The sequence below is a fragment of the Pinus tabuliformis genome, chromosome 4_1 (assembly GCF_031772625.1).
Source record: "Pinus tabuliformis cultivar Carrire ecotype Pingquan chromosome 4_1, CPIR1, whole genome shotgun sequence".
Lineage (NCBI taxonomy): Eukaryota > Viridiplantae > Streptophyta > Pinopsida > Pinales > Pinaceae > Pinus > Pinus tabuliformis.
The window spans coordinates 392,651,828-392,676,816 of NC_142303.1; the positions used below are offsets into that span (position 1 = coordinate 392,651,828).

At 39.7% G+C, this 24,989-nt stretch overlaps 1 protein-coding gene across 1 annotated transcript; it reads right to left on the reverse strand.

Annotated features, from left to right (window-relative positions):
- Positions 1-20,063: 20,063 nt before the first annotated feature.
- On the reverse strand, positions 20,064-21,065 carry LOC149175946 (uncharacterized). The gene has a single exon (XM_089421302.1). The coding sequence runs from the start codon at positions 21,063-21,065 to the stop codon at positions 20,064-20,066; it is 1,002 nt and encodes a 333-aa protein (XP_089277428.1).
- Positions 21,066-24,989: the final 3,924 nt, after the last annotated feature.

Sequence of the window (24,989 nt, forward strand, 5' to 3'; positions counted from 1 at the left end):
GTAAAGTGGGCCACTAAAAGCTAACAATGGTCTTAGAAGCCTTGAATCCCTCAACAAATCATGCAAGGTTGTGACCCATTCACAGGAAAAATTACCTTCTATCTCTTTATATTATGAACTTCTGATCATTGAAGATTATTACAAACGAGAGTTATAGTAATAAAGCAACTTTGAAAAAACTAAATTATCACAAGATTCATAAGGTAAACATCTGCCAACACAATCTATGCATACACTCAACTCATAGCATTTAAAGTATCTTATAGATCATGAGTATGGCAACAACTCTGTGGTGTTACCAGTCATTGAAATCATAAACAAACATAGTAGCTAGAAATTATTGTAACAAGAATCCTCGGGAATTGTGTAGGAACATTTAGACCTAGTCAGCAATGTGATGGTATGATCACATGTTGTGGCTAACAAAGGGTTGGAAGACGAGATTATTTAATTTTATTAATTTAAATGTATGAGAGTGTTTTATTTGTTGTCAAAATCTGAGCAGAAAAGGGTATAAGTAGTTGATTGATCCTCCCTGCGTGGAGATTAGGCCAAGCAGTTAGATTATCTGGTTTGAATAGGATATGAGGGATTTGAAAGCTTAAGTTAGCGTTTGTTTGAGAAAAGAGTGGAGTGAAGAGATTCTTTAGGGAAGAATGAGAGATTTCTAGATCTGAACTAAATGGGTTCATGAATCTGCATTTTGTATAAATTGTAATATTTTGGAATGAGTGAAGGGGTTAGATTCAGATGGAAAGATAGGATGGATGAGAAAGGGAAGAACTGAAACAGTCGAGTGTTACTATTTCTTCTGTAAATATTTATCAATATGAATACGATGTGGATTGTGTATTTCTTTGTGTAATTTAGTATTGAGTGTGTTTATAACTTTTAGTCTCTGGATTGAGGATCTGAGAATTACTGTGTTTGTTGATGCTCGGAATATAAGATAAGAGTGTGTGTTTTGTATATAATGCAGAAAATTGGTTGATGTGGATTATCCTACCAGATTAGCAGATAGAGATTGAATGAAGGAATGAATCATCATTGATCATAGGTTTGATCAATGATGATTTGGTTGTGGGAAGATCGTAAGTGTTCTCTAATGAATGTGCATGCAGTTTAATACAGGAAACAGACCCGAAACATCAAAAGACTGAGTTGACTGATAATTTGTGAAGAAACCCCAAAATAAGTGAGGACCGTCCATTGGCTGACAGATCTGATGATGATCAACAACGACGGGGGTAGGAGTGTACGGATTTCTTGATCGTGGCTGAAGCCCTGCACTCGCTCCTAGTCGTCGATCTCATATTCAAACTCTTAGGTCATAGTCGATTGCGGGGGTTAAGCCTATTTTTAAACCATGTGCTAGTTGAAGTCCCGCAAACCGTAGATTTGATGGCCTCTTATATCCAACGGATATCGCGTCATAGAGTGATCGAACTTTAATTTCAAAAACGGACCTGAAAATCTATACATCAAGGATTTATATTCCTTATCGACTCCGTAAGGGTGGTCAAAGTCGGTGGAAAAGTTGAACCCGATGGGTTTATCAATGCTGGTTAGTTTTATTTGAGATCCGGTCTGATACGGTCGAAGTGGGACCGGGCTTGTTGACATGTTATGTCTTTGTTTTTCATTGATCGGGTGTATAGTCGAGTTTTCTATTGTTTTGGGTTCCAATAATTTGATGGGGGTTTATTAAGTTAAGTGAACAGGGATTTAATTAGTTTTAATTCTGAATTTATGAAAGGCTGTAACCTTGCTTCACTTTGGAGGTTATGTGGGCATAACTCATAGGTCCACATGGAATTTTTAAAGGATGTCAGTTACCTGGCATCAAATTTTGGTATGATTTTGGATAGAAGTACAATAATGTTAATTGGAGATATCTGCATGTTAGAACAATCAAAGCAAAATCAGAGCTCAAAAGAATTTAATGCAAAGGGCACTAAGATCAGAACAGGGAAAAGGTGAATCCTTTGTCAGAAGAGTGATTTGTTTGGATGTTTGGAGAACAACAAGGGAGTGAAAATTTCCTTTCAGACAAATGAAATTTCCATGTAAATTGATTCGATGATTGGTTTGATTTGAGAGCAAAATTGAAGTAGAAGGTTTTGAAATTAAAGTCAAATAGAAGAGTGGATTGCTATGACTGAAATCATTTAAATGATTTGAAGAATTTAAATGATTAAGGATTGCTTAAAGTATTGTTGAAGACAATGATATTGATGGTTGAAAGAACAGAGATTGGGTTTAATAGATCTGAAAGAAGAACCACTACAAGGAATGAATTTTGGAATTTGTAGAAGCAAGGCAGGATTTGCTTACAACAGATTATCAGAAGGAATTTGTAGCGTGTCATGAATTTGTAAATATAGGTGAATTTCAAATTGAATCTTAATCGTAAGATGAAGAATAGTTGTTGATTGTATGGAGTCTTTTGAATGGAGAAGTTTAAATGAAATAGTGAACAGATGAATCATTTGGCAAAGATTTAACTGATGGAATGGGAATTAGTTTTAAGACATCGTTGAAGGAAAATTGGCAGGTTTGAAAGGTACTTTGATGTATCTTGAGATAATATTGTATAGGTCAATGGAAGCAGCGAAATTGTTAGAAGGTAGAATGAATTGTATCGGCATCATAATACATGAGCTATGTTAAAGAAGATGAAGCAAGAAGAACTCTCAGATGAGTAAAGGTGACAATACCCAACAGTAAATGAAATTACTGAATGAAAGAAGGAAGTGAGCAATTGAAAATGCAGTAGCCTAGAGCAAGGAGTGTTCAAGAGAAGCTGAGAAAAACTTCCAACTACGGTTGGGTAGAAGTTGTTGAGTCATCTCCACAATTATGATTGTGGGTAGAGTTGTCTTAAAGATAACAATTCCAGCAAGTGGAATGCTGGGTAGAATTGCTAGTCAGTGGAAGGTTCGAGGAAAGAACCAACAAATGCCAAAAGGCTAAACTTAGAAAAGTTTGGTGAGGCATGAAGGAGACTTGTTACAGATGAAAGAAAGGGCTAGTTGCAGCTCACAAGTGAACAAGGAAATTTCACCAGAGGAAAAAATGGAATTGACTATTGATAGTCATAACAGAGGTATAGAGGAAAGTTGCAGATAGAGGAAAAAGAGTGCCAAAGCAATTGGACTCAAAAGAATGAGTAAAGAAGAAATGGACATAGAGTTGGCTGAGATGAAGGCAGAACTTAGTCATTTGAAGAAGCTGGCACAGAAAGGAATCAGAGAAGATTTGGAACAAGGAATTTATGTGGGGAAAAGAGTTAAGTGGCCTGTCAAAGAATTGTTTGCTGAGAAACTAATGCTTCGAAAAGTTGAGGATGAAGGAGTAGAATACATTTGTGAACCAGAGAAAGGACCTCTCTTTGGGGAAGGAGACAATGACGACAGTGATGATAGTGATGAAGAGATGATCTATACAGATCAACATGAGAGAAAGGTGTTGGTAGCATCTTCACAGGCAAGAATCTCATAATTTTGGGATTAATTATTTGTGTGAATGTAAATTTGTAGGTATGCAACCAAATGAAATTAAAGCTATGAAAGAGGCAGAGACAAGAAAAACAGAAAAGGAGGTGCAGGAAGACTTTCAAGACTTCGATTGGTGGAGAAAATTAAAAGGTATGAGTAAATGATTGTGTCTTCTCTTAGTGAAAACTTATTGGATCATGTTAGAAGGAATATTAACATGGATGGAAAACCAATGGAAAATGGATAGAGGGAGAGAAGCTAATGCATTGCAGGGTTGTGAAGTGAAGAGAAGTGAAGCTGACTCATAGAACTCAGCTAAAGAAGTTAAGTCAAGGAAATCTTTGAAAGATCAAAGTATTATCATAGAAGAGAAGGAGACATTGTTGTCTTATTTGGACAAACTGAGTGCTGGAGAAAATTGTGAAGGACAGGGGGATGTTATGCAGACTTATGATGAAATTTTCAAGCAAAGTCAAGAAGCTACAGTCCCGGAAGTTTTCTTTGATGACAAGGAAATCAGAGATGTTGAGGAAGAATTTCTCAATAACTTAGTGAACTATCCGAATAGTTCAAAGGAGCATGAAGGTCTGGTCAATGAGAATTCAAATGAAGAGCCTTGTATTTTTGAAACTGACATGATGTGTATATTTTCATGTTTGACATGTGATGAACAACAATTGGACAATGTGATTATGCATGTTGATGAAGAAGTGAAACTGTTTGAGGAAATAGTTGAAATAGAAGGATATTTTGAGCATGGATTTAATACTTTTGAGAATGTTGGTAGTGACAGGGAAATTGTCATGATTAAGGAAGCTGAAGACAAACAAATGGAAATTTGTGATGATAACCATAATGAAGTATCTTCAGTAGAAAATCCAGACAGTGTGGAAAATGTGAAGGAATGTATGATGTTGACAAATACAGAAGTTCAGGAATTCTGTGATTTTAAAGTGGATTATTTTTATGAATCTGTAAATCATGAAGAAGCTTTAGAAAACCATACTTTTGTTTTTGTTGTAGGTGAAGATGAAACAACATTAATTAGTTGTATAGAAGGTGAAAGGATACTTCACAATGATATATTTCAAGAGATTTTAATTCTTGAATTGTTGAATGACATTTTTGTGTCAAAACAGGGAATATTTTGTAATGAACAGAAAGTGCTCGAATGAAATTTATTGACAGTTTTATAAATTTTGCAGAGGATCAGTATAAGGACTTGATGACAGAGTTATCTATGGAGACAAAAATCCATAGTAACTTTAAATCTGATCATTGTGGCAGAAATTCAGTTTTATACAAGAAAGAGAAGTCATATGCAAATGATATGCTTATTGGAGATGAGGGAAAATTCAAATTACTGGAAAAGTTAATAGATGAACCTGATAAGATAAAGGGAAAGATTATCTTTAATGATAATGAAAGGGAAGCTGTAGAGTACAAGCAACAATTTGTAAATGACAGAGGTGAAGAAGAACTAGAAAAAAATTTCATAATTTCTATGGTAAGGGAGAATGTACATCAGATAGATGTCAGTGGAGTTCAGCTAAGAATAAATTGTAAAGAGGAAGTTGAGAAGGTGTGGAAGATGAAGTTAGTTAAGAAGAGAGACAACAAGGAAGAGAAATTAACAAAAGAAATTTGTATCAGCAAGGAAAGTGGACAGCAACAACATAAGATTTGGAATCCTGGAAGAACAGAAGTGATAGTGGCAAAAGAAATGAATCAGCAGCATGATGAAAGTGATGACCGTTACAAAGTAAAGTTTGGGATACTGGATGATGAATAGAAGAAACACATGACTAGAAGGTCATGAAAAGTTTCAACTTTGGGAGTCTGATGTAGGAGCATTTAGACCTAGTCAGCAATGTGATGGTATGATCACATGTTGTGGCTATCAAAGGGTTGGAAGACAAGAGATGAATTAATTTTATTAATTTAAATGTATGAGAGTGTTTTATTTGTTGTCAAAATCTGAGCAGAAAATGGTATAAGTAGCTGATTTATCCTCCCTGCATGGATATTAGTCCAAGTAATTAGATTATCTAGTTTGAATAGGATATGAGGGATTTGAAAGCTTAAATTAGCATTTGTTTGAGAAAAGAGTGGAGCGAAGAGATTCTTTAGGGAAGAATGAGAGATTTCTGGATCTAAACTAAATGGTTTCATGAATCTGCATTTTGTATAAATTGTAATCCTTTGGAATGAGTGAAGGGGTTAGATTCAGATGGAAAGATAGGATGGATGAGCAAGGGCAGAATTGAAACAATCGAGTGTGACTGTTTCTTCTGTAAATATTTATCAATATGAATACAGTGTGGATTGTGTATTTCTTTGTGTAATTTAGTATTGAGTGTGCTTATAAATTTTAGTCTCTGGATTGAGGATCTGAGAATTATTGTGTTTGTTGATACTTAGAATATAGGATAAGAGTGTGGGTTCTGTATATAACACAGAAAACTAGTTGATGTGGATTGTCCCTACCAGATTAGCAGACAGAGATTGAATGAAGGAATGAATCATCATTGATCACAGGTTTGATCATTGATGATCTGGTTGTGAGAAGATCGTAAGTGTTCTCTAATGAATGTGCATGCGGTTTAATAGAGGAAAGATACCCGAAACATCAAAAGACTGAGTTGATTGATAATTTGTGAAAAAACCCCAAAATAAGTTAGGACTGTCTGTTGGCTAGCAGATCTGACGGTGATCAGCAACTGCGGGGGTAGGAGTGTACAGATTTCTTGATCGTGGCTGAAGCCCCGCACTCGCTCCTAGCCGTCGATCTCATATTCAAACTCTTAGGTCACAGTCGATTGCGGGGGTTAAGCCCATTTTTAAACCGTGTGCTAGTTGAAGTCCCGCAAACCATAGATTTGATGGCCTCTTATATCCAACGGATATCACATCATAGAGTGATCGAACTTTAATTTAAAAAACGGACCCAAAAATCTATACATCAAGGATTAATATTCCTTATCGGCTCCATAAGTGTGGTCAAAGTCAGTGGAAAAGTTGAACCTAATGGGTTTATCAACGCTGGTTAATTTTATTTGAGATCTGGTCAGATGGAGTCGAAGTGGGACCGGGCTCATTGACAAGTTATGTCTTTGTTTTTCATTGATCGAGTGTATAGTCAGGTTTTCTATTGTTTTGGGTTCTAATAATTTGATGGGGGTTTATTAAGTTAACTGAACAAGGATTTAATTAGTTTTAATTTCGAATTTATGAAAGGGTGTAACCTTGCTTCACTTTGCAGGTTATGTGGGCATGACTCATAGGTCCACATGGAATTTTTAAAGGATGTTAGTTACCTGGCATCAGGAATCAAAACATGAACATATGAGATCATACAACAAACATTAACATAACAAAGTTGTCATAGCCTAAGATTCAAATATGCATAACCTTTATACTTATCTAAATATATTATTATGGATGATAACTGAAGCAAAGACTTCCACTCCCCACCCAACCATAGGCCAACTACACTATAATTTTCTTACAGCTGACCACCCACGAGTCAGATCCAAAGTCTAAGGGGATTCTTTATTAGGGAAAATCATACCAAAACACCCACGAGATGGAATTCACTGTCCTAGTGGTTTAATAACTACTCTCTATCAGTAAGCACCACAATGACTAACTTACTTCTTTTAGTTCAATCATAGAGCTTCACCTAAGGTCCATATGGGATATTGCTTAGTTCAAAGTGTTTTAATCCATTGTTCAAGTGGTTTAAGAGTTTCCTTTTCATAGAAAGCACAACAAGGGTCTATATTCCATTTTTTAGGCGATTTAATAGCTGTCTGGCAAGCACCACAATGGCTCAAATTTCCCTATCAAAGTGGTTTAACATCTACCTTTTCATAGCAAGTACCATAGGGGTCTATAGTCCATTATCTAGGTGGTTTAATAACTCTCTAGCAAGCACCACAGTGGCTCAGATTTCCTTATTGAAGTGGTTTAATAGTTATACAATAAGCATCACAATGATTTGGTCATCCACTGATCTTCCCACTAACCACACAGGCTTAGACAAATAGTCTAGTTGTCTAAAAAACACATTAATACAGGGAATATCACCCCAAATAATCGAGCACTAACCTCATACACAACTCCAACACTACTCCTTTGCTTTCACTCTGTTCATACCTGCATTGAATTGGACGTTCTCTACTTCTTCATTCTCTTTTTCCTTGAAGTTGAGCCTCGTCTTTTCTCCCAAGGAAACAACTCACCTTGGCCTTGATCCATGAGTGGGGAACATGGATGGGTGTAGTTCTCTATGCATGTGCCCAACCCCTTCTCTTCAATTTTTGTCAACACTATTGGTTGAGTGATCAGGAAAGGGGTTGAAGAATTTAATGCAGTTGGTTACGAGATACTCATGGCAAGCAACAAGCCCTCCCCCTCAGGCTTTAGATCCGTTTGTCCACTCCTTTAGTCAGCCACAATCACATTACACATTTATTTTTTTATGTTTCTATAGATTTAGTTCTAGTTAGTCGTGAATCTCACGTTGGTGATGTTGTAACCATAGAGAAAAATCCTAGCTATAGGGAGTGAGTGCCATGACATCTTTCAAAACTCCATGAAAATATTAAATATTGGTTGGAGTTGTGTTGATAAAATGCAATTAGGTTTTTTAGTTCAGAAACTCATTATTTGTAATCGGAATAGCCAACATTTACAGGGTTGCAAACTTTATAATTAAATGGGATGGAAAGAAGCAAAATGAGAAGAGGCAGGGTTTAATAACTTAAGCAACCAAGAATTTAAGTTTTAACCCTGGGAATAAAATAATGAATGGAATAACAAAGAGAGGTTTAGAATAGATTTCTTAAAAGGGTGGAGTGCCCACTAAGGTGCTTAATTAAGTCACAGGTACCATGTTGAAATATGGCAACAAGAATATTCCAATTTAATTTGTCCTTGAATTAAATTGTGAATTAAAATCGAATTTAGTCTTAACAGCTACTTGGAAATAATTAATTCATTTATTTTAAATTAATTAGTTTGAGAAATTCAAGTTAGAAGTCTTTCTACAGTCATGTAAGCGTTATCCCTTAAATTAAGGAGATAAGATTGAGTTACATTTGAGTTGTAATTAGTTAACTCAGTTTACTGAGTTAAGTCTAGTTAAATTAGTTCCAAAATGTTTGAGGAACTAATGGTGAATTAACAGTCAGTTGATGCATTAATGCACTCAACTAGTGCTACTCTAGTTAACTGAAGATTCCCTCATTAGAAACCCATGCATGTCTATTTTGAGAAAGACCCAGTTGAGATTAATGTTCAAGGATAGTGTACTATCAGTTGCATGTGTTTTCTCATGGAGAAAACTCATGCATGCAGTCAAGGATTTATCCTTGAGGATTGTGCAGTTTTGAAGGAAGGTTCCCCACTTGGTTGAAGGCAAATCATCCACAAGGAACAACACAAGGAAATAGGAGATTGGAGGGTAGAGAGGAAGGCTGGAGAGAAGCCAAGATTGCCTATGAGCATCTGTGAAGATTGTAGTGAGAGCTAGCTAGCTGTGAGAGCTAAGGCATTCCCCAAAGTATTTTCATGTGTATTGTGCCATTGATTCTTCTTCTTCTGGTTATGTTGTTCATCTTGATCTTTAAGCTTCCACAAATTGATAGTAGAAGTAGGTTATAATATTCTGCTTTGATTTATATTGCATTATCGGGTTAACCTACCATCAGATTTTCTACATGGTATTAGAGCAAGACCTGTAGAAATTTTCTACATGGTATCGGAGCTGTGAACAGTATACTAAGAAGAGAATTCGAAGTTTGAAGTTCAGGGTTGTAGGTGCAAATCAAATTCATATCATACTTCAAGGTTGGCCAATGGCATTCTATGGATTGAGACTTGAGTATGCCTTAGAAGGTAGCTCGAATTACATAGCATGGAAAGATAGAATGGAGGCTGTATTAGAAGACAATGGCTTGAAGGAATTCATTGATCAAGAAATCCCAAATCCAGCTTCAACTAATGCACAAGAGTTGGCTGAGTGGAAGAAGTTTGTGGCGAAGGCGAGATAGATCATCCTTGAGGGAGTTCGAGACCATATTGTCTCAAGTCTCCATGGGAAGGATACTCCATTTTCAATGTGGAAGACATTGAAGGACCTCTACCAGAACAGTAGCGACCAGAGGAAATTAGCACTCAAGGATAAGCTTCGAAGAATCAAGATGGAGAAGGGCGATACTATTTCCACATATCTGAACAAGCTCACCACTTGCAAAGATGAGCTTGGCATTGTGGGAATAACTACTACCGATGATGATATGGTGAGCCTCTCTCTCCTTGGCCTTTGAAAGAGTTGGAATAGCTACCAGGACTCTATGAATGGAAGGGAGAAACTGCTGGATTGGGAACGACTGTGGTCGGATCTTATGCAGGAGGAGATCAGGAGGAGCACACAAGATGGTTCTTCATCCAAGAATGATGATGAAGAAAATCTGGCCTTAGCAAGTAAGGCAAGGATCGTGATTTGGGTGAAGAATCTCTATAAACTAGAGGTAGATGATTGTGCAGCATCGAGTACGAAAGAAGAATTGGTGCAAAGCCAAGACATTGCCGAGTTATGGCACAGGCGGTTGGGCCATTTGCATCATGGGGCTTTGAAGATAATGCAACAGATATCTACATGACTTCCCAAAGGTAAACTTGAGCAAGTTGACACATGTAAAGGTTGTACCTTGGGAAAGTACACCAAGTATTCCTTTCATGACCGAGACAGTCGAGCAGAGGCTATCTTAGAGCGAGTTCATACTTATTTGTGTGGACCATTCTCGATGGCATCCACAACGAAGCAAAGGTATTATGTGATTTTCATTTATGACTATTCTTGTAAATACTGGATTTATTTCATGCAGAAGAAGGACCAAACTTTCACAAAGTTTTGTGAGTTCAAAGCTTTGGTCGAGAAAGAGTCAGGGAAGAAGATCAAGGCCTCGAGAAGTGACAATAGTGGAGAATATGTCTCTCAAGAGTTTAAGGACTTCTGTGCAATGGAAGGAATTAAATGAGAGTTGACAGCACCTTATAACCCACAGCAGAATGGGGTGGCCGAGAGGAAGAATAGAAATATTGTAGGGGTGGCACAGGCAATGCTGCATGACCAAGGCCTACCACTTCACTTGTGGGCTGAGGCATGCAACACAGCAGTCTAGTTGCAGAATAGAAGCCCGCATTGCATACTTGGGATGAAGACACCAGAGGAAGCTTTCTCTGGTAAGAGACCAGATGTGGGTCACTTCAAGATCTTTGGCTCATCAGTATATTGCCATGTGATAAAGGATGCACGAAAGAAGCTTGAGCCGACAACAGAGTTGGGGATATTTGTGGGGTACACTGATACACCTCACAACTATCGAGTGTATTTGCCTACTAGTCGGAGGACAGTGGTTCGCAGAGATCTCAAGTTTGATGAGTAGAAGGCCATGTGAGTTTCCCTTGAGAGGGAGCTCCAACTACAGGCCGTGGAGGAAAAGTTGGTTCCTAAGGAGGAGGAGCCTCAGACTGATGCGGAGCAACCGCATGCAAAGGTTCCAGGAGTGGAGACATCCACTCAAGCAGAGTCTTCCAGAGATGGACGGAAGCACCCAAGAGAAGCTAACAGATTTTTGGAGGACGCGAGAGAGAATGTGGGAGCACCATATTCTCAGCACAGACAGAGGAGGTCACCTGAGAGGTACACTGGATACATGGCCCTTGCTAGGGAATGTGTTGAGACCGAGCTATGTTCCTTTGAGGAAGCAATGCAACAGCCGATTTGGGTTGATGCTATGGTGGAGGAGTATGACTCCATAGTTCGTAACAATGTTTGGGACGTGGTTCTGAGACCGGAGAACAAGTAAGTTGTGAGTTCCCGTTGGCTTTACAAGGTAAAGCAAGCTGTTGATGGTAGTGTGGAGAAGCATAAGGCAAGATTTATTGCCCGTGGCTTTTCACAGGTCGAGAGGATCATGTTGCTGCAATATATTTCGATAGAGGAGCAAGATGCTGACATTTTTAACAAAGGCATTGTCAAAGTGTAAATTCGAGTTCCATAGAGACAGGATCGGGGTGGCAGATAATCCCTTTCTTGTTGAGAGGGAGTGTTGAAATATGGCAACAAGAATATTCCAATTTAATTTTTCCTTGAATTAAATTGTGAATTAAAATCGAATTTAGTCTTAACATCTACTTGGAAATAATTAATTAATTTATTTTAAATTAATTAGTTGGAGAAATTCAAGTTAGAAGTCTTTCTACAGTCATGCAAGAGTTATCCCTTAAATTAAAGAGATAAGATTGAGTTATATTTGAGTTGTAATTAGTTAACTCAGTTTACTGAGTTAAGTCCAATTAAATTAGTTCCAAACAGTTTGAGGAACTAATAGTGAGTTAACAGTCAGTTGATGCATTAATGCACTCAACTAGTGCTACTCCAGTTAACTGAAGATTCCCTCATCAGAAACTCATGCATGTCTATTATGAGAAAGACCCCGTTGAGATTAATGTTCAAGGACATTGTACTATCAGTTGCATGTGTTTTCTCATGGAGAAAGCTCATGCATGCAGTCAAGGACTTATCCTTGAGGATTGCACAATTTTGAAGGAATATTCTCCACTTGGTTGAAGGAAAATCATCCATAAGGAAGAACACAAGGAAATAAGAGCTTGGAGGGCAGAGAGGAAGGCTGGAGAGAAGCCAAGATTTCCTGTGAGCATCTGTGAGGATTTTACTGAGAGTTGGCTAGCTGTGAGAGCTAAGGCTTTGTATATTTCCTATGTATTTCCACCATGTATGATAATACAATAGAGTGGGGTTTTTAGTCGAGGCTTTCCCCAAAGTATTTTCATGTGTATTGTGCCATTGATTCTTCTTCTCTTGGTTATGTTGTTCAGCTTGATATTTAAGCTTCCGCAAATTTATAGTAGAAGTAGGTTATAGTATTTTGCTTTGATTTATATTGCATTATTGGGTTAACCTACCATCAGATTTTCTACATACCATTTGTAACACAACGTAATATAGGTAAATATGCGAATTTTTTAAGCAAACATTCTTCTACATACACCTATTTCAACATAAGAAAGACACAACATGAAATAATAAAGACATAAGAGGAAACAAGATATGTAATGAAACTTTTCTCTTTGAAAATTGGAATCAGACTATTTTTTTATTGACTTGTTTTTGAGAGATTTCTTCATTACATAACAATCAAAACTCCGAAGCTTCCAACGCCCTCTCAGTTATGGTTTTTCACTTTTATCTCTGCCCTCAAAGTTTGTCTAATCAATTATAAAACTTATTCTTTTTAATAATTATAAAAACTCTCTTTAACAATTATAAAAGGGTTTATAATAATGATTCTTTAAAGTTTGATGACTCATAATATAAAGTCTTAATAAATTTTAAAAGTATATAATATTAGGTCACCATTTATAAAATGAAGTCTTGCCCCCCTTTTATAAAACCTTCACATTATACGTCATAACATGTTTTAGGTGTTTTTGTTAACCGATAATAAAAATATATATAAAATAACATTTAAAATGGGGTGGAGGGTCATGCAGGCCCCAACCAAAACCATTGGTGGTTTTGAGCATGCCCCCCCCCCCCCCCTATTTCGGTTTTGAAATTTGGGGTGGGGGTGGCGCTCATTCAATATGAGCCATAGATTTCATGCATGGGCAGTTTTAGCAAACAAATCCTTTGAGCTCGCCCCTCATCCCCCTTCTTAAACTTTAATGGGGCAGGGGCCGCTCATGCCTTCGATTTAATTGGTCAACTGGGTATAGACCATTTTGGGTCGTTGATTGTCCATATATCCTGGCCATGTTATACATTAATTTGTCGCACTCCCTGTCTCATACCCTGAGTTGTCGAATTTTGCCTAAAATGTCACAAAGCGACAAAAGTTGTCAAAGAATTCACCATGAAAAACATTGATCAGAGCATCCCTGAAGAAAAGAAGAAGAAATGCCTTGAATTAATTCTAGAAGAGATTGTCAAAAACCCTTATTTGCAAGCCCAATGCTACTTTAGTAGGCAAACCTATGTTAGAACCCTTTGTTCTAACTAGTGAGTAGCACTGGCAACGCTACTTTGGATAGGAAAATCCGCGTTGATCCTCTTCAAGCAGTTTCTCCAAAAATGGAGCAGAAGCTTCTCTTATTAGAAGTCTCGAGAATGATTAGTTGGTTATTGTTGAATAAGGGTATGGTCGAGTTCTCCCATTTTCAGTCCTTGATCCTAGTTTTAGGGATATTCCCCTTAATATGTGAACCTTCTTCCCCCTTTTGTGGACCCCTAAATACCTCTCCTACCTTGTAAATGCATTCCCTTACACCCTCAAATGGTTGGTCAGACTAGATTGGTCATGTTCCTGCTAAATTGTGCCTAATTGTTGCCAATTTGTGAAGGAGAAAGGAGAGCTTGAGAAGTCTTGGCTTGGACTTGGAAACCCATCCCGAAGGAGGCTTCCAACATCAAGGCAGTGGTTGTATGCTTCCCTCTTGTATTTATTATTAATACAATGCATGTTTACTTTCCATAAGTGTGTGAATGACAACTTGCTTAGTATGATGCTCCTTGATCTGTCATATGGTTTACATTGGAATGCATATGCTATGTTTTTCCTTTGTTGTCTTCGTTTGATCTCTCTTGCAGGTATTCCTTCGCAACAGAATAGCGAAGATTGAGCTTGGAAGTGAGGAGACTGCGATCGACATCGAAAAGCAACCACATAGGAGGTAGGCCATGTTTCCTCTCTCATGTAATTTTGATTTAAACTAGGATAGTTTTGGGTGTATTTGTTTCAATTTTTACTATATCCACTCATTGGACTAGAGGGATTGCTTCTATCTGTAGAAGGGATTGCCTAGATAACAATTTGGCAACTCCACTGGGGAACCTATCGCCCTTTCAACCCTCCTTTTTCATTTAGCCTTCTTGTTCAGTTTGGCCAACCATTGAACGACCCTTTGTTTTGATTGATTTTCAATCTATACTATGAATTATTGGTGTCTTAGGGTATCAGGTCTAGAGTTTCTTCCTGAGTCTTTCTTATTTTTCCTAAAATTTCCTCGCTTAACGCATGTTTTACCAGTGACAATCGCACTAACAACGCTTATTTTTCCCTATACAGTCACATCAAATACCCTCTTTTCCACTGTCTACCCACGCTAAAGACCAGCACATGTTTTGGCTATGAAAAGTAGCGTTGATGACCTTGTCAGCTTGGGTTTTGCTATATAAAGTAACGTTGGTCCTTGAATGTGAGAATTTTTAGGGTCTCTACTAAAAACTCTTGTGTGTACTGATCTTTGAGGTCTCTTCTCTGCTTTATTTACACAAGTCTTTGTTTGTATGCTTCTGATTTCTTTGTGGAATGCAAAATATTGTCTCTTGCTTGAAGTGGTAAAAAATCAGATTTTGATTGAGTTTTTCAAGTTTTGAGTCGATTGAGATCTTTGTTTACTACTTGTGTGCTTGAGAATTATTGATTGTTATGTTAATTAAACAATGATTTCTCTTTTGCATTGATTAAAGGAATCGATTTTGCATTGAATTAGTTTTCATTTCAAAAAATTTACTTTTCGTTAAAATTGCATTAGATCACTTGCATGAAAAGTTATTTTTTGGAATTAATTATTGGAAATAGATCACATTTTTCAATAATTGAAAACTAAATGGTGCATTAGTTGCATTAAATCATTTAAAGCAAAAAGAAAATCATAATTCATATAAGTGCATCTTAAGATAAGTGAAAATCATTTTTACTTTTTGGCATTGTATTTGGGAAGCGAAAGTGAAAGTTAGTAGAGGGCATTTTGTTTGATGCATTATTGATTTAAACCTCTTCCTTTGATTAGTCTAGCTTTCATCGAATCAGAAAGTTTTTTTTTCTCATATAGTTGCATCTTAGGTGTTCAGGTGACATTGCTTTGAGCCATAAAATTGAAACATAATTAAGCTAAACTTAAAAGTTACCTCAATTTTATTTTATTTTTTATTTTTTATTTGTGTGTGTGTGTGTAAATCAGTTGATATATTAGATCACAAAAATTACATATGGTTACAAAAGGGGTCTGCCATTGCCAGAGAGAATAGAGAAAGGCAGGCCAGTCAAAACAAAAGACTGCTTACAAAGGCCTTATGGAGCAGTAAACATGTTGTGCTTAAACTGAACTACCATAACAGAACCTTGGTCAAACATGGATCGAACCAAATAACGGCCAACCACACAGGGCTGCCAGACATAACTAAAGCCAAAACTAACAGAGAAGGCCTCTGAATGGCCCACCACATTGTATGAACAACAGACAACAGAAATGAAAAACTAAACAGCAGAGGGCAGACTATAACCCGCTGTAGAAAACCGCCTCCTTGAAGATCTACTGGTCGATTTTTGCGACTTCATGAGGAGCAGCAACACTTGGACCAGCTCCATCATCTTCCTTGGAAGCACTGCGGGACTTGTGGCGTTTGATGGTGGTGGTTTTGGAGTCGTCCTCTGGGATATCAATAGCAACATTAAGCCCCTGGCAAATAGAAAGCTTGAAGAGCCGAATGAAAGCTCCCAGGCTCTGAGCCAGCATTCTCAGTTCCTCCGTGAGGGAGTTCATGGTGATTTCCAGCTTATCCAGCCTCATAGAATTCTTGGCCGAGGCGATAGAATTCGCTTGGTAGGCATCCTTCAGAGCTGCCCCTTGCATGCTCAGGGCTTTAGCTAGCATTGTCTTCATTCGCCAGGCCTCACTCTGTGTTCTGAGGAACTGGGTGGCCCTGGTTGCTGGGGTGCCCGGGTCCGAGAGCCAGTCAATCTCCTCACTGATAGTGTTAATGTCCATCCCTTCTTGGGCTTTGTTTACCTCGGCTTGGAGTTCTTCAATATACTGTTTGCCTTTCGTGGAGACAGAGGCCTCGTAAATCTCCCGGGCTCTTTTCAACTCCCTGGTTTCTCTAGCGCTATGGCTATTGCTCTTTGCCATAACACTATTGCAGGTGCCGACAATTGATAATTGAGATTCTAAACACCACAGAGTATGCACAGGGCTGAGCTCTAAGAAATAACTAAGGCAGATGAAATCAATCTTGGTGGTCTGAGTATTAATAGTTGCAGGCACAACATGAGGGTCCGTGATCATTACTGAAGCCTCCTTATTTTCCATGTACCTAACAGTCTGCATCCCCAGCAGGTGACTGACTGCCTTCTCATTATTACAGTCGATTACATTCGGAATACTGCGCTTGTTACTGATGAACCGAGGCCACGTGTACTCTGATTCGTGATATGTCAACTGACCTCTATCTCTGTGGTGGATCTTCCACCTCTCCCGAAGTGAACCATAGGACTCCCACCCGTGGTGCCATTTCCAAGCATGATGAATTAGGGAGTGATCATTTATAGCTCGCCACATAATTAATTGATGAGCGGTACCATGTATGTCGTCCCTCTCTCTTGACTCCCCTGTGAGGTCGTGCCTGGAGATTTGTAAGCATTTGTTCCGAAGATTTTCACATGCGACATTCTGCCAACAGGTGTCCATGCTATCATTTCGATGGTCGACCGCGTGGTTTGCTAGGCTATCCGCCAAAGCATTCACACTTCGCCTGACTGCTTTCAGAACCACCCCATCTAGAACAGAGAGATGTCTAGCTATGAGCTCGATGACCATGGCTAGTCGCCAGTGCTTTGTTACCTTCTCGGCTCGTGAATTAGTTTGTAATTTCCTCGCTGCATTAATGGCTATGAGCGAGTCTCCTTCCACTATTGTTGCCCCTTTCCGCAAGCAGATTATTATTTGTAAACCTTGCTCCAGAGCTGCAAATTCGGCTTCGTTGTTGGTGGCTTCCCCCAGAGAAATACTGAAGATGTGAAAGGCCAACTGGGCTAGGGTTGCCCCGAGAGGCCCCATCAAAATTTAACTTGGTGAAAGATGAGGTTGCCAGGAGAGTAGAAAAGAACCGGGTTGAGGCCGCTACACCGGAGAAATGGGGTCAGTTACAACAATTATCCTAAAAATCTTCAAAATTCACCTATCATTTGCGGATGGCCTGATCTCCTGTTTTGCTTTACACCTGGTAAGGGTAGTCTCACACATATTTTGAATGATATTAGTTTTAATTGTATCTCGCTACCTGGAATCCTTTTGAAAAATTCTTTTGTTTCTTTCTTTCCATGTGGACCAGATTATAAAATAGGGCTTAGCTTCCATAGGATGTTTATAGAGTCGCAGTTGGAATAATTGGTTCTCTAGTTGGCTATGCTATCTTGTATAGATTCTTTGATTCTGTCTGTTTAATTAAAGATTTCCTCCACCCAAACCCAAAGTTTATTGGCCCATTTGCAATTGTTGAGGAGATGATTCATCCATTCCTCTTCTTTTTCACAGAGGGGGCATCGGGATGGACCGATGAAGCCTTTTTTGCGCAGGTTCTCCCAAGTGAGGATCTTACGATTCATTAAGAGCCATAAGAAGTTTTTTATCTTCGGCTAGATGGTGGTGTCCCATGCACTATTGTGCAAATTCACTTTCTCTTCCTGATCCCTATCTTCTAAATAAAGTCTGGCTTCCTTTAGGTTGAAAGAGCCACCATCAAGTTTGCCCCATCTCAGTTGATCCTCATCCTGAGAGTAACAGATCTTTATTTTATCCAGACAAGAGTGCAAGGATAAGATAAGGTTATCCATTCCATCTTCTTGTGGGGTAGTGTTTGTGTCCCAATGTCTCTAGTGCTAGTCCGCATTATTGTCTCTCCACTACTGGTTCACTGTTAGTTTTCCTTGTACCTGGTACCTGTGCTGTAAGGGAAAAAAGTTAGGACTTTCAAGCTTAGTAAGTTGTTGCCAAGAAACATCCCAAAAGAGAGCTGTGTTACCATTACGTATTTCCTAGAAGCAGTGTTATTGTATGATGTTTCGATTGGCCTTAGCCATGTTCCAAATGGGGGATCCCGCTGGAGGGGCGGTCATTCGAATGAGATCTTGAGGGCTCCAATTTTCAGCATACCTGGCTTTCCATAGCTTGGCCTAGGGTGTCTGTGGTTCTTTAACCCACCTCCACCAGAGTTTTGCCCCACAGGCTTTGTTTACTGTGTCCGGGTCTTGAAGTCCCAAACCACCCAGGATCTTGGGTTTATAGAGTTTTTCCCACACTACTAGAGCCCATTTATGTTTGTTAGAATTTCCAGTCCAAAGGAAGGTTCTTTGAATGTTTCTAATCTTCTGGAGAACTCCTTTGGGGGCCAGAAGAATGGAGAGCATATACTGAGGGATGGCTTGTAGGACAACCTTAGTTAGGACAAGTCGGCCAGCAAAGTTAAGGACCCTATTAGTCCAGTGTTTACTTCGATCTTCGAGGTTAGAAAGCAGTTTCTCCCAGTGGATCTTTTGCCAGGGTTTATCAGTCAGAGGGATTCCTAGATATTTAGAGGGAAGGATTTTCCTTCTGAACCCAAGGATAGCAGTGAGATTTTTCTGGATCGCTAAGTGAGTATTGAAAAAGAAAATGGAGGATTTGTCCAGATTAAGGTCCATGCCTGTAGCTTTACTGAAGAGATTAAGAATAGCTTTGAATCCTTGGGCTTCTCGAATCGTTGGGGTTCCATGGAGCATGGTGTCGTCCACAAATTGTTGATGAGTAGTGGCTGGGTAAGGTGGCAGGGGCTGGAGGCTCTGTATAAGGTTTTTCTCCTTTGCATTTTTAATGATGCGACTCAGGCCTTCCATGAAAATGACAAAAAGAAAATGGGAAATGGGACCCCCCTGACGAATACCTCTAGAGGGGGCAAAGGGGAAGGTGGGAGCTCCATTGACTAGGATAGAAAATTTGGGGGATTTGATTAGGGCTAGAATCCAGTTGATCCAACATTGAGCAAATCCGAAGGCTTCCAGAATGGCTTCCAGATACCTCCAACTGACCTTATCATAGGCTTTTGAGAGGTCCAACTGGATGATCATACCTGCCTTTTTCTGGGATTGAAGAGTGTGAACCATTTCCTGAGCTAGCAGGACATTATCCATGATCTGTCTGCCCTCCACGTAGCCAGATTGCTCCTCTGAGATTATCCAAGGAAGAATTGGCTTTAGTATGTTGGCCATTACTTTGGAGATAATCTTATAAAGAACATTGCATAGAGAAATTGGCCGAAATTTTGAAGGGGTACTTGCGGCCTCCTCTTTGGGAATAAGGGCGATGAAGGTAGAGTTAAGGGATTTGAGGATGGATGAAGATTTTCGGGAGTCTTCCACCACCTCCCACACTTCCATACGCACAATTTCCCAACATGCTTTATAAAAATCAATGGTGAAACCATCCGGCCCTGGTGCTTTCCCACTAGGCATCTCTTTCACTGCTTCTTCCACCTCCTCCATTGTAACAGGGCGGTCTAAAGATTTATTCTGATCTTCGGTTATTAACCTTGGAATGGAGGTCATGACTTCCCTTATAGCCTCTTCCCTATCTGTATCTGGTTCCGTTGCTATGTGGCTAAAGTGATTAGTGAGGAGGGAGGAGATATCCTGATGAGATTGGAGGGGGGTGCCATGTTCATCCTTCAGTCGGGTGATTTTGTTGGCACACCTGTAATCTATAGCCGAATGATGGAAGAACTTGGTGTTTTTCCCCTTCTTTGAGCCATTGAATGCGAGACTTTTGTCTCCAGAGTATTTCCTCCTGCTGGCATCTTTCATTCCACTTCTGCATGAGGATTTGCTCTGTGTTAATGGCATCCTGGGTGATGTCCCCTTGGAGCCAGTCTATGTGGATTTGTTCCAACTGTTCCTCTAGGGCCTGTTTGTCTTTGAAGATGTTTCCGAAGACCTCTTGGTTCCAGGATCTGAGTCGTGCTTTGAGGTGCTTTAATTTGGCTTGGAACCTGTACATTTTGGTGCCTCTGGTGTCCATCAGCTCGTGCCACCAGTGTTTGATTTTGGAAGTGAATTCCGGGTGACTTAACCAAAATTTCTCAAACCTAAAAGGTCTGTTTTTCAGAGTGCCGAGGATGGCTGCGTCCATGGTGATGGGCCAGTGATCAGAGCCTCCACAAGGTATAATGTCTGATTCTACAGTTACCCCCTCAAGGAGGGTGGCTTCTGTTATGAGAAAGCGGTCAAGTCTGGAGGCAATCTGCCTGTCTCCTCCTCTTTTGTTATTCCAGGTATATAATCCGTTTTTGGGGAGGATATCCACAAGATTTGCTTTTCTGATGAAGCTGTTGAATGCCTCTGCATCTCGATTTAGCATTCTTATTCCTCCTTTCTTTTTTGTCAGCGAGGTTATCATGTTAAAATCTCCTCCATAGATAGCTTTAGCCGTGGGATATCTGTGCTGCAATTTGGAGAGGCGATCTAGCATTATCAGTTTGTCCTCTAGTCTTTGGGGGCTGTAAATATTAGTACACAGGTATGTATTGGAATCCCCTATGATTTGCATTTCCAGGGAGATGAATGATCTGGAAGCCTCTGCATTTATAAGATGGAGGACATGGGGATTCCAGAGCGTGGCCAGGCCTCCCTCCATTCCATTCCCTTCCACTTCCATGTATTCCATTCTTTTTCCTAAATTTCTGCTTATCCCTTTCATTTTCTGGCTAGAGCATTTGGTTTCTTGCAAAAAAATCATGTCAGGATTTTCATTTTTGACTTTCTTTCTTAGAAGTCTTTGTTTCCTTTGGCTGTTTAGCCCTCTAGCATTCCATGAAAGAATCTTCATAATTAACAGGGTTTTTAAGAGGGAAGCGTGAAAGCCTCAAGGGCTTTCATCTTACCTGAGTTGAGGAGCATCTGACCTAGCTCTTGAAGTGCCTCATTATTTGTTCGTTGGCCTCTCTTCTTCTTGTGTTTGGTAGTGGCATTTTATTGATGTAATCCTAGGCCTTTAACTCCCAGACCCTTTGTTGCGCCAAAGCCTATTCTCTGCACTATTAGTTCTGCATCTTGCCTTACTAGGAATAGAGAATTCACTCTGGTTACTTCCTCCTCTGGGATATGTTCCATTCCTTTTTGTTTCCATTTCTCTACCATGGTGATGAGATCCATACCCTCCCTTTCTAGAATATCACTGAGTTCCATATCCTCTATTCCTATTTCACTGACTAACATTTCCGCATCTCCTTCTAAGTCCTTTGTCAACTCCTGAAATTGTAGGGTTTCGATTCTCTAGTTTGGATTAGGATCTTGAGCTTTCTGTGCTAGATCTTCCTGGATTTCCTACGTAAGTCTGGTACCTGGGGGGCTTCGGCAGCCTCAGTGTCGGACCCAAGAACTTCAAAGGCATTGACTGTGCTTTTGATGGATGTGCTGGTTTTGGGTTGGTATTTCCTATTGGCCCAATGTCTTCCATTTGGACGGTTAAAACCTTCCTGATGCTTGCCTGTGTTTTCTTTGGCTTTCTTGTTTGGCTTGTTCATTGGGCATTCCCTAATCAAGCGACCATGTTCGTGGCACTTCCGACACCGAAATGGGATTTTTTCATAATCTATGGCTTGAAAGAAGACTTCATCTTTAAATTCTAACCATAGACCTTCATGTAGGGCACTTGAGACATCCATTTCAACACATATTCTTGCACAAGATGTGTACCATTTTTGCAGGGTAGCCTCCGAAGCTTTGATGAAGGTTCCCAGTTTGCTGCCTTTTTGTTCCAGCGCTGCAAGTCTCCAGTAATCAATGGGGAGAGAGAATAGGCGAATCCAAACAGGTACATGCTTGAAAGTCTCCTGTTCTAGTGAAAAGTTGGGTTTCCATGGTCTCATATATAGACCTGCTGAGGCATAAAAGTACGGTCCACCATCAAAAATGCGATCCTTGTCTTCCAGGTTCGTGAAGACTACAGTAAAGAAAACTTTGGCTCCCAGGTGTAGCTTGACATCCCTTTTGGCTTCCACTGTTGTTTGATCCATAAGCAGATGGATTTTTCCATAGGAGAGAAGCCCATGAACTTACAGATCACCACATGTATTGACATATGGTCTCTGTAAGCTTGCATTTTAGGGTCGGTGATAACAACCCGCAGACTCTCTGTCATTTTGGGCTTGCAATGCCCCAGGTTCTCCTGTTTTCTGGTCGTAGTGGCCGATCCCTCCAGATCTGTGTCGTACTGGGGTAGGGCTTCAGTATCCACAGTTTTTTTGTTTCTTTCTTCTGCTTCTTGTGGTACCTGCTCAGGATTGGGGTTCCCATTGTTTTTTCCTTCTAGAATCCTTATATCATTGGTTCGTTTTTGACTTTGGGTTTCCTTGGTTTGCCCACCCACCTTTTTCTTCTTGCTTAGCTCATCCTTTCTTGCATTCTCAGAGCCAGATATCTGCACCCCTTCCAGTGGGGCCTTTCCTTTATCCATCATTGCTTGCTTGTATGAAGGGGCCCCATTGGACCCCGCTCTCCTCATTTGTTGGGCTAAGGCTAGCCCGCGCCTTTGGAGCTCTGCGAACAGGGCATTGCCCTTCGCCAGAGTTCGTGGCAGTAGTCTGAATGCTGCTGAACCCTAGTTCAGGTTACTCAGAGTTGCGCTCCCTACCCAAAATCCCTAATTCCAATCTAAAAGTTACCTCAATTAACATAAGGAGCATTTTTCATTAACGAAAAATATTTAGAGGTCTAGGCTAGAGATGTGTTCTGACGTTGTTAAAAGTAGGAGTTGTCTTTATTTGCCAGCGTTGTATCCCAGGGATGAAATCTTGTTCCACGTACGGAAGTGTATAAGATCGTTCTCTAGTACTTTCGGGTATATTAGAGGTGCTCCATGCATGGTAAGTATATGAGAACACTCTCATCCAACGGTTACGCATTAGACAATACTACTATGAAATACACTCCCACGTACCGTCACGTATATATTGGGATCCCCCTATAGGTTTTTATCCATCCATTGGTAACCGAGTTGACCGCCTTGTAAACGTGATAAACCGAACATAACATTCGGGGAGATTGCCTGCTCGCACTTCTTGGTTCACTAGGAGGTATTGTGTAGTTCACGGATACACGTAAACCCTTTTGCCTAGTTTTACCCCTTTTTTATTTTGTTTTGTTAATTTCTAAAATAAATTAATTAACCACAGAAAAAACATCCTTCCTATGGAAATTCTCCTTAGTAAATCTTAGGTTGAGATTAATGGCAATAGTTCCTGAGTCTACCAATCAAGGAAACTCCCCTGATGAGAATCCTAATCCTTTTCCTTATTTTGGAAATACTGGTGCTCCTTATATGGAAACGTTGTATCTTCCTAGATTTACCATTGGTTTTTTGGTTTGGTTATTTTCGACCCCTATGGTTTCGAATGTCCAAACTACTCCTCAACCTGGTGCTCCTCCACCTAAAAATTATCAACATGCGATTGATCCTATAGTTGACTCTTTGCCTTTTGCGCCTGTTCGGTCTTCTTCCTCTTCTTCCTCTTCATCTGATGAAAAATTGCAAGTCAGTAATCAGGTGGATAAGAAGAAGAAGAAGCAAAATAAGCAAGGGGGCAACCCAACAACCATTTCTACCGATGCAATTGATGTTGAGAAACCTTCCAATCAGCCTCAGAAAGTGAAATTCCCTTGCATGCTATGTAAGGGTGACCACCTTCTTAGAGATTGTCCTAGTATTCCCAAGATCTTAGAAGTGTGGTCCACAGGTTCACATCAACCTTTGTCATCAGCCTCTGGAGATCATGTTGGTGATAAACCTTCAACTAGTAATAATAAGGTCCATGGGAAAAAGGGAAAGGTCAAATTTCCCTGTAGGTTATGTGAAGGGAATCATCCTATTCACCTTTGTCCTTATATGGATGAAGCCTCTAAAGTGTTGGATAACCTTACTACTTCTCAACCTCGTCTTCCGACTGGTTATCAAAAGCTTTCCCTTGATCCTCCACTAGTTGATCAAGTGATTGATCAGAACTCATCTTCGGTCAATCCCACTCTCTCTGAAAGTGAATCTCATGAGTCCATTTTCAACCAACCATTGGTTTAGGAAATGGTTGACCTAATTCCACCTTGAGGTGATCGTATCTATCATGTAGAGAGTGCAACTCATACTGCTCAAGTTCTTCTGATTTTTTCAGATTCCAAATAATTAGGGGGAAATCCTCCTGTTCCCACGATATAGGGGGGCGATCCCCCGATTCCCAAGGTATAGGGGGCAATCCTCTTGTTCTAGTAACGCAAGAGCGAAGTCCTCCCATTCTGATGGCACCATATCCAAGTAGTTTAATCACTTTATTTGATTAGAGTCGACTGACAGGATATCGTCTTCCTTCCTATGTGCCCTTTCATATCACGGTACAAGCTTATAATGTGGCTATACCTGGCACAATCATAAATGAAGGCGCATCCATTAGTAATATGTCCTCAACTACTTGGAAAACTTTAGGTTCTCCGCAGCTTCTGCCTGTTACCTAGAATTTGTTAGCTTTTAACAAAGGAACCAGTCAACCCTTAGGGATCCTTCCGAAGTTGCCTATTACTTTATGAGGAAAAACTGTCTATC

Coding starts and splice junctions, on each gene's coding strand:
- LOC149175946 (XM_089421302.1), bottom strand. CDS start 21,065: ATGGAATACATGGAAGTGGAAGGGAATGGAATGGAGGGAGGCCTGGCC.